We start from the raw sequence: 14,429 nt of genomic DNA, 5'->3' as shown, positions 1-14,429 counted from the left end.
GAGTAAATAAGTCTCCTCAAATCGATACATGAAGGTGAGTATTGTTCTCACAAATACAATAAAATAACAACATTTTATTTCAATAATTCACAACAACACGTTTAAAAATATATACATATAAATGGTTAAAATTCCCCAGGTAGGCGGTTAGTATGCGTATAGCAATGCTGGATAGAGGTCCAGTCTATGCTAAAGTGTTAACTCAAAATATATTACATTCAACAGTATTACTCTGTTCTTAATACTTCAATAGTGAAAAGAACCTATTATATCTGGATGTGATGTGGAGTAGTAAACGAATCTTGAGAAGCACCCTATGAGACAAATGCTGCTATGGATGATAGCACTGTTCATTAATCAGCTAATAATACCAATATATAAATAATGCTTGCTATGGATAGCAACCTCATAATTAAAGCCACATAAATTGAATGGCACTGCTAAATGTAACAGGACATGATAATCGTTGTACTGTATAAAGCCGTGTAGTGGTTAGGGAAACAGTGAAAAGGCATACAATGTGATGGGTGTGAAAACCCTTGTACCACATGCTACAATGTAGCAAAGCATATAACAACATAGACCTACAGTTAGTGCCATGTGTAGCATGGGAGAATTAGCATAGCATATTCTGGTATTGGTGACAAGATAACCCGAAGTTACAGCTACTTCTGCAATCACTAGCCAATATTAAATGTGTTTCAGTGTGACCATGAGTAGAGTAATACTGTTGAATGTAATATATTTTGATTTAACACTTTAGCATAGACTGGACCTCTATCTAGCATTGCTATACCCATACTAACCGCCTACCTGAGGAATTGTAACCATTTATACAGTATGTATATATTTTTAAACGTTGTTGTTGTGAATTATTGAAATAACATTTTGTTATTTTATTGTATTTGTGAGAACAATACTCACTTTGATGTGTCGATTTGAGGACACTTATTTAGTCCTTTAGTGGGTTATTGTATACCCCAACCACTACGGTTATTTACATAGCAGGTATTGGGGTTCTAGCGTTAACTTCAGGTTAACTTGTTCTCATATATATGTATTCACCCCACTGCACCTAAGTTCACTACTTGTTATAATAGGAGAGCGTTGATTCAATTTCTATAGGTGGTTACAAACAAGGAACAGAGCAAAGCTAACCACTGAGCTGCGGATTTGAGGACTGACAAACAGTCTTATCCCAAAAGGACACTAGATAAAGATTGTTAAAACCATCAGGCGCAATTTTAAAATATTTATATTCGTCCAATGTTTGTGTCCGTCCACTCCCTGAATGTTATTAAACATGTCCCTGTCCTGCGCAGATTACAGACCGTCACCCAATCACACATTTTACAGGACACGGTTGCAGAAGCTTCAGACTTTTGGAAGTGGATAGTCATACTCAGCACTGCTTTACACTGCAGCTTCTTAATGCTCTGGATTCCCTATAATTGGGGGAATTAAATAAAGATACCGCACATCATGTTTATCAGCCGGCGATACACTGGGGATAGAACGTTCTAGAAACCGAAGCTTTATTTAAAAGAAGACAAAGCACTCAGCCCCTTTATAATAAAACATTTTTTAGTTTACCTAAATCGGGTGGGGGTCCTCCAGAGCCAACCCATAGCCCCCACAGAGCTGACCTGCAGCCCCCACAGTCCCGGCCCATGCCCCCCCCCCACTGAGCTGACCCACGGACCCCTCGACCACGGTTGAGAAAGCTATTAAAACCCACCAACACAGCCAGCAAGGCCACCAAACCGCCACGTCCTCTCCCAATAATGTCTCCACTTTCTGTTGGCCGTTGAAGGCCAGACTAACCCTGTTGTATTCTTACCAAGCGGACAAAACATCAGGATGTTGGGGGACCACAAATCGGTCCTGGTTAATAAAAAACAACAAAAAAACATTCAAACACGCGAGCAGCGCGGACTGGACCTGTATCCCGCGTACAGTTATTAGCGTGTTTATGCCGGCTACAGCGAAAACGGGACTGGTTGTGATGAACCAAGACATACAGCCTGAGATGTAAACTCTAACGCAGAATACACACCGCACAGTGCAATGGGGCAGCTCGCCGCCGGCCTAACATTAGGGGTTTTAGGGGTGAAGATTAGCATTGAGGTTTTTGGGGTAAGGAGTTAACAGGTGAGAGTAGGGACTTAACATTAGGGGCTTTTAGGGTAAGGTTAGGGGGTTCCCTTCGCGGTGAGATGGCCGTCGGTGAGCTGCTCATGGCGTGTTGGCTGCGGCACGCCGTCCTAGACCACAGCACAGACCCTCGACAATTATGTACAGAACAATGCGGGACCCTATCCCAGCCCGTGTCTCACCCCCCTCACCCTGGATTACATGACTCTCTGGGCTGCAAGTCTTTGTGTAGTGGTCACATGACCGCGATCTGCCCCAACGCAATCTACGGTGCAGGAGCTCTTGCATAGAGACAAGCAAAATGTCAATGGCATGACACAGCGTGGCACTTAAGTCGTTTCCCAGGCATCACGGGACCTCAAAGAGTTAAAAGCAGGGAATGTCCCACAGCCAAACCATACTCCAGCACCAACCCCATCGAAATAAACCCTACCACTTGCTGCGATATGAAAAAGTTTGCTTCAATCAAAAGTGTGCAACAAGTTCGTTTAACTCTGTGTGACCGGGGCGTTGTATTTCCGAGTCATTCTGACTACTTCCAATTTCGAAACTCGATTAAAAAAAAATATTATTCATATATATATATATGCATATAGAGAAGGTATCCCGTGGGGGAGTGCAAGCAGTGCACAGCTTGCTGAACCAAAATGAAAGCGACGGTGGCTGGATCAAAAATTGGTAAAAAAATACTCTTTATTTCAGGCCTGCACAACTTGTAAAGTGAGAAGGGCCGAACTGCTCCAAGGAAAAAAAATTTTGGGCCGCACGGGTAAAATCATCATCATCACCATCATCATCATCTCTCCTCCAGCACCTCTCATCATCATCATCCTCATATATCTCCCCTAGCACCTCTCATCATCATCATCATATATCTCCCCCAGCACCTCACATCATCATCCTCATATCTCCACCAGAACCCCTCACTATCAACCTTTGCGATACTCCCCATCTATCTCTCATACCCCCATCTCTCTCCCTCACCCACACACATAATTCTCCCCCTCCACATCAAACACACAATAACCCCCTGCACACCACACACATCCCACCCCCCCTTGCACCTCACATCACTCTCCCCCCTTGCACCTCACATCACTCTCCCCCCTTGCACCTCACATCACTCTCCCCCATGCACCTCACATCACTCTCCCCCATGCACCTCAAATCACCCCCCCATGCACCTCAAATCACCCCCCATGCACCTCCAATCACCCCCCCTGCACTTCCAATCACCCCCCTGCACCTCCAATCACCCCTCTGCACCTCCAATGACTCCCCCCTTGCACCTCCAATCACCCCCCCTGCACCTCCAATCAACCCCCCTGCACCTCAAATGACTCCCCCCTGCCCCTCCAATCACCATCACCCCCCCTGCACCTCCAATGACTCCCCCCTTGCACCTCCAATGACTCCTCCTTGCACCTCCAATGACTCCCCCTTGCACCTCCAATCACCCCCCTGTACCTCCAATGACTCCCCCTGCACCTTTAATCAACCCCGCTGCACCCTGCAATCACCACCCCTGCACCTCCAATCACCCCCCCTGCACCTGAAATGACTCCCCCCTGCTCCTCCAATCACCATCACCCCCCCCTTACACCTCCATGACTCCCCCCTTGCACCTCCAATGACTCCCCCCTTGCACCTCCAATGACTCCCCCCTTGCACCTCCAATGACTCCCCCCTTGCACCTCCAATGACTCCCCCTGCACCTCCAATTACCCCCCTGCACCTCCAATTACCCCCCCTGCATCTCCAATCACTCCCCCCTTGCACCTCCAATGACTCCCCCCTTGCACCTCCAATGACTCCCCCCTTGCACCTCCAATGACTCCCCCCTTGCACCTCCAATGACTCCCCCCTTGCACCTCCAATGACTCCCCCCTTGCACCTGCAATGACTCCTCCTTGCACCTCCAATCACCCCTCCTGCACCTCCAATCACCCTTCATAATCTCCCCCAGCACCTTTCAGCAGTCCCCCCCAGCACCCTTCATAATCTCCCTCCAGCACCTTTCAGCAGTCCACCCCAGCACCCTTCAGCAGTCCCACTCATCCTCAACCCCCCCCCCCACCTTTCAGCAGTCCCCCCAGCACCCTTCATAATCTCCCCCACCACATTTCAGCAGTCCCCCCCAGCACCCCCACTCATCCTCAACCCCCCCACCTTTCAGTAGTCCCCCCCAGCACCCTTCATAATCTCCCCCCCCACCTTTCAGAAGACCCCCCAGCACCCTCCATAATCTCCCCCAGCACCTTTCAGCAGTCCCCCCCAGCACCCTTCAGCAGTCCCCCCCAGCACCCTTCAGCAGTCCCCCTAGCACCTTCAGCAGTCCCCCCAGCACCCTTCAGCAGTCCCACTCATACTCAATCCCCCCCCCTACCTGATCGAGACGGTGGCAGCGGAAGCGGGCCTCAGCCAGGAGGTTTTAGCCATGCGGCTACCAGTACCAGGGCAAGGTGAAGTTAAGAAGCGCGCTCTAGCAACCGACCCCGGAAGCTCCGGGTCACACTGCTAGAGCGGGCTTGGGGGTGGGGGAGGGGGTAGTGCGTCCGCGCATCAACTGCAGCTTCTGGAGCAGGCTCGGCGGTGGAGGAGAGTGAGAGGAGAGAGATCGCGTCAGTGCGTGAGCGCGTCACCGCATCACCCTACCAAGGAAGGGAAGGGGAGGCGGACGGGAAGGGGAGGCGGAGAGGGCCGTCGCGGGCCGCACAGGGAGTCCCAGCTGGCCGCATGCGGCCCTCAGGCCGTATGTTGTGCAGGCCTGCTTTATTTGGTCACATCACAAAAAAACACTCACAAAGCCCTGTGAGAGGAACCTTTGATGCGCTTCGGGCTGGCCTGCCCTTTGTCAAAGAGTGTGGCTCCTCTTAGAATATACCTGTATCGTTGCTGATATCTTGCTACACCATGATTATTTGAAAATGCTACATTGTTTCTGCATAAAGATGTTTTATGCTCACTTTTAGGAGCACAGAGACGGAGCTCTCCATTTTTTCTATATAAATGCACAAACACACATTTAAAGAGTCGCTGGACAATTGAACATTTTGGGCCGTTAACGTTAGAACTTTTGGTGCCAGAAGTTTGATAGCAATTTTGGGGGGTTTCAAACTATTTGGAAAGTTCGATGGAACCTGTGGCGAGACGCATATCGGGGGGCTCTCGCATGTCTGCTCTTGATATTTTGCAGTATGTGGTATTGCAATTGAGAACACACGCAATGTATTCCTTCCCTGAAGAGCTTACACTCTATTTGTGTTATTCTATTAGATACGGCTTTCCTCACTTTCCAACATCCCCCTCTCAGCCTCTTATTTGTAGTTGTGTTATTTGATTATACTGTTTGTTACTTTTGTACATATTGTCAGAACACCTGCCACCTTTAACCACCACCCCTGCCTCCTCTACCCAGCACCAATCGCCTCCCCCTTACTCGCCACCCCTAACAACCACCCTTGCCTCCCCTACCCACCACCCCTAACCAGCATCCCCGCCTCTCTTACCCACCACCCTTTACCACCACCCCTGCCCTCCACCCCTAACCGGCATCCCCGCCTCTCTTACCCACCACCCTTTACCACTACACCTGCCTCCAATACCCAGCACCCTCGCCTCCCTTACTGCACCTGCAGCCACCACTCCTGCTCTCTCCTACCCACCACCCTATCTCCCCTAACCACAACCCCGCCTCCCCTATCTGCCACCCTGCCTCCCCTACCTGTCACCTGTACCTCCCCTACTACCCACCACCCTTATTCGCAACCTCTACCCACAACCCCCAACCTTCCTACCCACCACTGCTTCCCTTACCCGTCACCCCCTCCTCCCTTACCCACCACCCCTACTTGCCACCCATACCCACAACCCCCACCTTCCCTACCCACCACCGCCTCCCTTACCCGATAGTCCCTCCACCCTTACCCACCAATCCCACCTCCCTTGCACACAACTCCCACCTCTTCACTGCCCCCCAACATCTTACCAGCACAGGACTTGGTCTTCCACATTTTCATCAGCAGAATGATCATGGCCAATAAATGAGATAGGTCCCCCAAAATTCTAAACACATTCATCATGTCTGCTGGCTGATCTCTTTACTTCTATTCAAAATCAATGTGGCTTCTTAATCTCCTCAACCTCAATAATTATCTTTCAGCAACAACAAAGCCCAGAGGGGAAACTTAACCAACCTTCCCAATAAAATAACTAGTCCTACTAGTAAAAAAAAAAAAAAGAAGTTAACCAACCTTACAGTAAAGTTAACGAATCCTAGACGTTAAAAAAAGTTCCCTTATAACAAAAAAATCCTCAACTTAACTACCCCCTCCAATAAAGCTAATTATACCTACCAGTACCAAAAGTTAACTAAGCTTCAAATTAAAAAGTTATCTAATCATCCAGCTAATAAATTACCTAGTCCAGGTAAAGTCTACTACTCCTAGTGAGATGTTAGCGAGTGATGTAAACCAAGCCCAAGTAAAACAAAAAGTGTCCCAGTCAAACTGAACTAGTCTAAACACCCAACTAGTCGTCTGGATAAAAGTTAGACAGATCTCTCTTCCAACACTTGTCTATAACGTTCCTGTCCTGTTGTCACACTATAGAGGGGTAGATGTGTCCTCTCAGGATGCCCTGGGGGTGCATGCAGGAAGATGCCCTGGGGGTGCTATGCAGGAAGATGCCCCAGCCCTCCTCCTGTCCCCCTCTCTCTGTGACTCTCCAGCCTGTGGCTGACGTGGCTGCTGCTTGCATGGACAGGAGGGGAATGAATGGGAGGAGAGTGGAGAAAGGCAGGCAACATTTACAGGGATTAGCTTTAAAGGGGATGGGAGGAGGGTTTGTCTACCGACAGAAAATGAAAGCAATGAACCGCTCCTGCAGTGCAACATACTGTAGGAACAGGAGTGGAGGTGGTTTCAAAAGCAGTGACTCGGTGCCTCATTACCAAACAACCACAACTTGCATTGTTAAATAGTATGGGCAATTCTTGTAAGGAATATATACAGTATATATATATTGTAAGGATTATATATATATATATCTCGGAAATAGCCATGTTAGTCCAGTTGCGATAGTGCAGAATAAATGAGTTCTTCAGTATTAGGTGATACCTTTTTTATTTGGATTAACAATTTATGTCATAGGACAAGCTTTTGAGAGTTCTCCTCTCATCTTTAGGTCATCAATACTGGTTTACAAAGGAATCTATGGCTAAAACAGAGGTTTGGAAAGCAGAAAACACTGAGAATCTCTGTTTACACATTCTTGTAAGGAATATATATATATATATATATATATATATATATATATATATATATATATATACACATACACACACATATAAATGCACAGTATATACAAACACACACGCACACGCGCACGCGCACACACACACACACACACATAGATATACACACCTCTGCATATATATATATATATATATATATATATATATATATATACACTGTAAACACAAACATAATAAATAAATATATATAAAACTGAAAAATTGTGTGTGGGTTTGTACGGTTGCTCATTGTTTGGCGGCGGCTCACGCTGTGATTGGCCTGCGGGGTGGGGTGACGTCAGCAACACGGCTACGCATGCCCTCACCCTCACAGCCTCCTCACTCCGCGTGAGTGCCACACGCCGTGCACCCATACTGTCCTGACCTGCTCACCGAGGCCCGCCGCCTCACACCCACCACCCGCTGCCTCACCCAAACTCCACCCGCCGTGCCTCAGCCAAAGCCGCCACCCCGCCTCCTCACCTCCAGCCGCACCACCGCATCACCTCCAGCCGCCACCCCGCCGCACCTTACCTCCAGTCGCCACCCGCCGCCTCACCTCCAGCGGCCCCACCGCGCCTTCGATCCGCCCCACCCAAACTCCACCCGCCGCACCTCAGCCAAATTCGCCACCCCGCCGCCTCACCTCCAGCCACACCGTCGCATCACCTTCCCCGGCTCCCCCCCCCCCCCCATAGCCCGGGCCCCCCCCACCCAGAGCCCGCTCTCTCCGGCTCCTACCTGCAGCCTCCTCCGCTGCTTGACGTATGGGGGACAGAGGGGGGGGGGGCGGGGGAGATGCAAGGGGGAGCGAGATGCATGGGGGGATGCAGGGGGGAAGAGATGCAGGAGGGGGGAGAGATGCAGGGGGGTAAGAGATAACCCCCCACCCAGTCACTAACCCACCCAGTCACTAACCCACTCACCCACCAACCCACTCACCCACCCACCCACTCAAACTCCCACCCACTCAGCTCTGAATGGGCGGGGGGGGAATTAGAGAGCTGTAAAGGGGGGGTGTGCTGATGTGTGACCGAGGGGGGGAAATCAGAGCTGTGAATGGGAGTAGGGGGGGGTGGAGCTGTGAAGAAGGGGGCCCGAGCTGTGAAAGGGGGGGAATCACACATGTGAACGTGTGGGGGGGGGGGCACATTCATGTGCAGGGGGGTGCCCATATTGCTGTCAACGGGGGAGAAACAGACAGGGGGAGAAAGGGAAAGGGGGGAGATGGAAAGGGAGAGAGCGAGGTCAATGGGGAGAGAGAGAGAGGGCAATGAGGAGAGAGAGAGAGCAGAGCGGAGGGGGAGCGGAGAGAGTGGGGTGCGGGAAAATTCAATCCCGGGCAACGCCAGGTATATCAGCTAGTTTATATATATATATGAGAGTAATCAGGCACTCATGTAATAATACAATAGTAAGATGGTGTTTGTACCAGAAGAATAAATAACATACATTACCAGCAAAGGTAAGAAGGCACAGCATTCAGTGGGTATCGAAAATAAACTCTAGTGTAAAAGATACTTACACATTGAACCAACGTTTCGGTCCCCAAACGGGACCTTCCTCAAGGGGTGCAAAGAACAAGTGACAGCCAGTGACTTATATACTTATATACCCACCACCCAAGTGCCCAAGACACACCTACTAATTAAAAACTCCCAGAAACGGGCAAAACACCAGATGAGTATCAATCAATTCCAATGAGCAGCAGCCATGTAGAAGTATTGGTCAGGTTATATGCACGTGACCACTGTTCCAAAGGCATCCTCTGTTGTTATGCCAACCTAATGCCGCATGCGCACTGCAGATCAATAGCCCGTCCCTATTAAAGACTTGAATCCCCGATAAAGAATATCACTTGTGAGCACATTCACATGTCTTAGTCAGGTCGGCAACCATGCCTTTCAACCATTATCACCTCGCATACAGTGCTCCCACTGCAGCACGGGATTCTGGGAAATTACATGTAAATAAGCACACAATGTGTCACCTTTTGCCTGGAATATCCATTCAAATGGAACCCATATAAGCAAATGCAATGCTGTTCACACAGCTTTTAAGCACAGCATGGGATTAGATGCAAAGCCAGTCAAACCACTCACAGACATGTTTCAACCTTAATGGGTCTCATCAGTGTGAGGTTGGTTGTACTAGCTCTGCAATTTTCTAGGTTCGGTAGATTTTACCATATACATTTTAGGTTATGGTGGGTGAAAAAGGCAACGAAAAAACCTCCACCGTTAGCATATAGCAAACGTATATGGTAAACCTACCCTTCCTAGAAAATTGCAGAGCTATTAAAACCAACCTCACACTGATGACAAACATAGTATTTCTCTATATGGGATTTATTTACAGGAATAAATAATATACTAACAGGCCCACCGCCACTTTTAAGTCAAAACTAAATCATAAAAGAAACTTCTACTCCTTTTAGGAGATTAACTACACATTCAGCTGCAACCCTAACTAACTGGATGGACAGCTAAACTGGTTACCACCCCAAACAGGTACTATTATAGCTGAGCACATATAAAGTCTCTGAACACAGCAACAAAGGGTTTCTCTTATCTGTTATTCCAACCCTTTCTCTTATCTGTTATTCCAGGGTTTGGAGCAGACATCCCCGCTTCAGCACGGTCTCGCATCCTTCCTTTCTTTTGATTAAGACCCATGTGTAACGCGTAGCTCACCACAAACGAAGCGCGACCGCGATGCTGAGGTAGGGAATTGGTTAACGCCGACCCACAGCCACGCGGGCGCGCCTAGGATGTAGAGTAGTCGTTCAAGCCAGGTCAGGGTTATAGATTGAATCAAGCTCTAAAGTTCTCCTCACTAGAACATTTAGAAACTTTGACCCATAACAGTTTCTGGCTGACCTTACCAATTGCCCTTGGTACAGAATCGACTTAATTCCCGAACTTGATTCTGCGCTCGACTATTTCCAATCTGAGTTCTTAAAATTCTGTGTTACCCATGCTCCACTACGCAGAATAAGAGTAATGGGGGCCCACCTTCTGTGGGTTACAACTGACCTTATAGCTCTCCACCATTTCAGGTATGCCTTATGGGAAAGCTACAAAGTAACTGGCACTACTAAGGATCTCAATCACTACAGATGCCTGCGGAATATGTGCACAAGTCAAACAAGGCAAAAGCACAATATTACTCTGACAATCTTCTCCAGAATACATCAAACCCAGCTAACTTCTGGAAGGTTATCAACAATGTATTCCAGCCTCCTAACCATCAACAACCAAGTAATATAACTAAGGAGGATATAACTCTGACAAATCCTACTGACATTGCAAATGCATTCAATTATTACTATGTGGGGTGTGCTACTAACTTATTAGTGAAACGCAATCCAAAACACAAACATGAACCTCATTCTGTGAGTACCCCTATAGCCCCACCCTCTCCCAACTCTGCTCACAATTTTTAATTTGTCCCAGTATCCGAAGAGGAGATTACACAAGCGCTCCTCAAATTAAAACTAAGCAGCCAATGTGGACCTGATTACTGCAATCTAAGTTCCTAAGACTTGGTGCCCCAGCCATTGCCAAACCAATTGCTTCCATAGTCAACTCTATTCTGTCTGCAGGCCATATCTCTAAGACCGGGAAAACTGCCAGAGTTGTCCCAATCTTCAAAAGTGGGGACAAAAACACTCTCAAACTACAGGCCAATCTCTCTTCTCCCAATATTATCCAAAATCATGGGGAAATGTGTTCACTCCCAATTAAGCGATTACTATACTAAGACAAATTTCCCTAGCCTACTACAATCTTGCTTTCGCCCCAAACACTCCACGGTAACTACCCTGCTAAAATGTCACACCTGTATGCCCGCAGACCTGGCAGGACCCCAATACTCAGGTGGTAACAGTATTACACCACACACCCACAGCAGTGGGAGCAAGCCCGGAGTGTGGTATAGCATTGCTGGGCCTGTTGGAAAAGTGGTTAGGATACTTGCAACGTCTTGTAGGGTTAAACGTAAGAATGGTCGTGTCCTTGCCAAATGTCCAGGGGTACAGAGAGCAGAATAGTCGAAGTACAAAGCCAGGTCCAAGGATTCCAGAGGTCAGCAAAGTAGAGTTCGTAGCAAGGTTCAAGGGTAACAGAGAGCAGGGTAGTCCAGGACAAGCAGGGGTCAAAGCCAGGGAAATCCAAAGTAACACAGGAGCAGGGACAAGCAGGAACACAGAGGAAGCACAGACAGGGAAACAGGAACTATGCAGAGCGACGATAGAGAGGACAGACAGGGATTATAAAGGAAGACACACCAATGGGAGATAGGTGAGGAGCAGAGAGAGAAGTGGGAGAAAACAAGGATAGGTCAGGGAGAGAAGAGGAGGAGACAGAGGGATCAGACAGAGAGATAGCTTGCAGGGAATGGGAGGAGGAGTCAGGAGAGTGACAGGCCTTAGAAGAAGAGCGTGTGCGCGCGCCCTCTGTAAGCAGAGTGCGCGCGCACAGGCTGCGTCACAAGACGCGCAGAGCGCCGCGCCGCGGGCACCCCAGCGGAGGGAAGCAGAGGATCGGATGGGATCGCTACCGGAGGTGAGGGACTTGCAGCGGGCATTGAGAGTGTCTGGGAGCAGGGAGCGTTGCCGCAGGGGCTCAAGGCTTGCTGGGCATGCGCTGAGGCAATGGGGCCTTAAGTGAGTTAGACGGAGCGGGACAAGAATGGATAAGCGCAGGGAGATTGGCCAGGGAAGGGACAGAGGGAGAGAAAGAAGGGGAAGGAATCCCCTGAACTGTCACAGTATCCCCCCCTTGAGGATCGATCTCCGAGCGATCCAACCAAGGCTTTAGTGGAAATTTTTGGTGGAATTGCTGGAGTAATCTTGGGGCATGGATATGACGTGCTGGTACCCACGAACGTTCTTCCGGACCATAGCCCTTCCAGTGGACCAGGAGTTTGTTTTTAGACCAGCGGGAATCAATGAGGGATTGGACCTCGTACTCCTGTTGTCCTAGGGTGGAGACTGGGTTGGGTTTCCAAGAGGGAACAGGAAAATGAGAAGTTTGCACAAATGGTTTCAGGAGGGAAGCGTGAAACACAGAAGGAATCCTCATGATGGGAGGCAGGTCAAGACGGTAAACTACTGGATTAATCTTCTCTAAGATTTTAAATGGGCCCAGGAATCTCAGAGATAATTTAGGTGATGGCGTTTTAAGCCTGATATTCTTTGAGGATAACCACACCCTGTCACCAGGTTTGAAAGAAGGCCCAGGTTGACGATGGCGATCCGCCTTGGTCTTTTGTTTGGCAACCGCAGATTGTAGAGTTTAGAGGATTTTTTTCCAAGATTCCTGTAGATTAGCAACATGAGAGTTGGCTGCAGGAACGCCCGAAGGAGAAGGCGAGAGAGGAAGGCTACTGGGGTGGAAACCGAGGTTAATAAAAAAGGGAGACTCTTGAGTAGACTCGTTTTTGAGAGAATTGATAGCAAATTCGGCCCATGGCAAAAGGTCCACCCAGTTGTCCTGTGAGTCAGACATGAAGCATCTTAGATATTGTTCTAGAGTTTGATTCATCCTTTCGGTTTGAGGATGGTATCCTGAGGAAAACAAGAGAGATTCCGAGTCTCTGGAAAAATGCCCGCCAGAATTTAGAGATGAATTAAGATCCACGGTCAGAGACAATATAAATGGGAACGCCATGTAACCTAAAAATTTCTTTGGAAAAGACATCAGCCAAAGTGGCAGAATTCGGGAGACCCTTGAAGGGAATAAAGTGTGCTTGTTTAGAGAACCTGTCCACAACAACCAGAATGGTGTTCATTCCTTTGGAATTTGGCAACTCGACAATGAAATCCATCAATATATGCTTCCAGGGTTGTTCCAGAATGGGCAGAGGTAAGAGAAGTCCCGAAGGTTTGTGATGGAGTGTTTTACTCTGGGCACATACAGGACAGGCAGAAGTAAAGCCGAGAATATCTTTGTTCATCTTTGGCCACCAAAATGTCCGTTTGATGAGATCTGCTGTCCTTTTGAAGCCTGGATGACCGACTGCTCTAGAAGAATGACCCCAAAGTAAAATGTTGTGGCGAAAGCGTGGGGCTGCGTATAGGCGTCCTTCTGGTACCCTGAACCTGCTGGGAATGTGAGCTTGAGCTTTGTTGATTTCGTCCAACACATCGAAGTTGTTAGCGGAAATTATACATTTGGCAGGAAGAATAGGCTCTGTGGTTTCATTAGCTTCGGTTTCTGTGGCGAACTGATGAGAGAGAGCGTCTGCCTTGACATTTTTGGTACCAAAAATATATGAAATAGTATAGTTAAAGCGGGAAAAAAAAAGAGAGACCACCGAGCTTGGCAGGATCCCAGGCGACGAGCCCCCTCGATATACAACACATTTTTGTGGTCAGTGAGGATAGCAACTGGTTCCTTGGAACCCTCCAAAAGGTGCCTCCATTCTTGAAGAGCCAGTTTTATGGGCAAAAGTTTACGATTACCAACATCATAATTCCTTTCGGCAGATGAAAATTTCCGCAAAAAAAACCCCACAGGGGTGAAGTTTCTCTTGGGGAGAAGTCCTCTGGGAAAGAACTGCGCCAGCTCCTACGTCCGAGGCGTCGACCTCCAAAGTGAAGGGGAGGGAGGTGTCTGGATGGCGTAGGATGGGTGCGGAAACAAAAGACTTCTTGAGTACCTCAAAAGCAAGAATAGCCTCCGGGGACCAGGAAGTGGTATCGGCGCCCTTCTTGGTCAATGCGGTGATGGGAAGAGCAATAGAACAAATTTTTTTGATGAATTTCCTGTAATCGTTGGCAAAGCCGAGAAAACGCTGCACAGCCTTGAGGGAATTGGGAAGCGGCCAATCGAGAACAGCTTTCAGTTTTTCTGGATCCATGAAGAAACCTTGGCTGGAGATGATATAGCCTAAGAAGGCAGTAGAGGTCTGGTGTAACAAACACTTCTCCATCTTGGCATATACAGTAGGCGATTAGAACGGAGCCTAGAAAGCACTA

At 48.4% G+C, this 14,429-nt stretch overlaps 1 protein-coding gene across 1 annotated transcript in view; it reads right to left on the bottom strand.

The window, feature by feature from the left end:
• The window catches only part of LOC142474993 (ER lumen protein-retaining receptor 3-like), a 17,821-nt gene extending 11,633 nt beyond the window's left edge, over positions 1-6,188 (bottom strand). Inside the window, exon 1 of the mRNA XM_075581091.1 lies at positions 6,143-6,188. Coding sequence (XP_075437206.1) covers positions 6,143-6,188 — 46 coding nt within the window. The remainder of the gene's footprint in view (positions 1-6,142) is intronic.
• Between the last annotated feature and the right edge of the window lie 8,241 nt (positions 6,189-14,429).

Source organism: Ascaphus truei, unplaced genomic scaffold, assembly GCF_040206685.1.
Source record: "Ascaphus truei isolate aAscTru1 unplaced genomic scaffold, aAscTru1.hap1 HAP1_SCAFFOLD_1044, whole genome shotgun sequence".
In the NCBI taxonomy this organism is placed as follows: Eukaryota; Metazoa; Chordata; class Amphibia; order Anura; family Ascaphidae; genus Ascaphus; species Ascaphus truei.
Note: the sequence above shows the minus strand (reverse complement) of the source record. Positions and strands in the feature narration are given on the sequence as shown.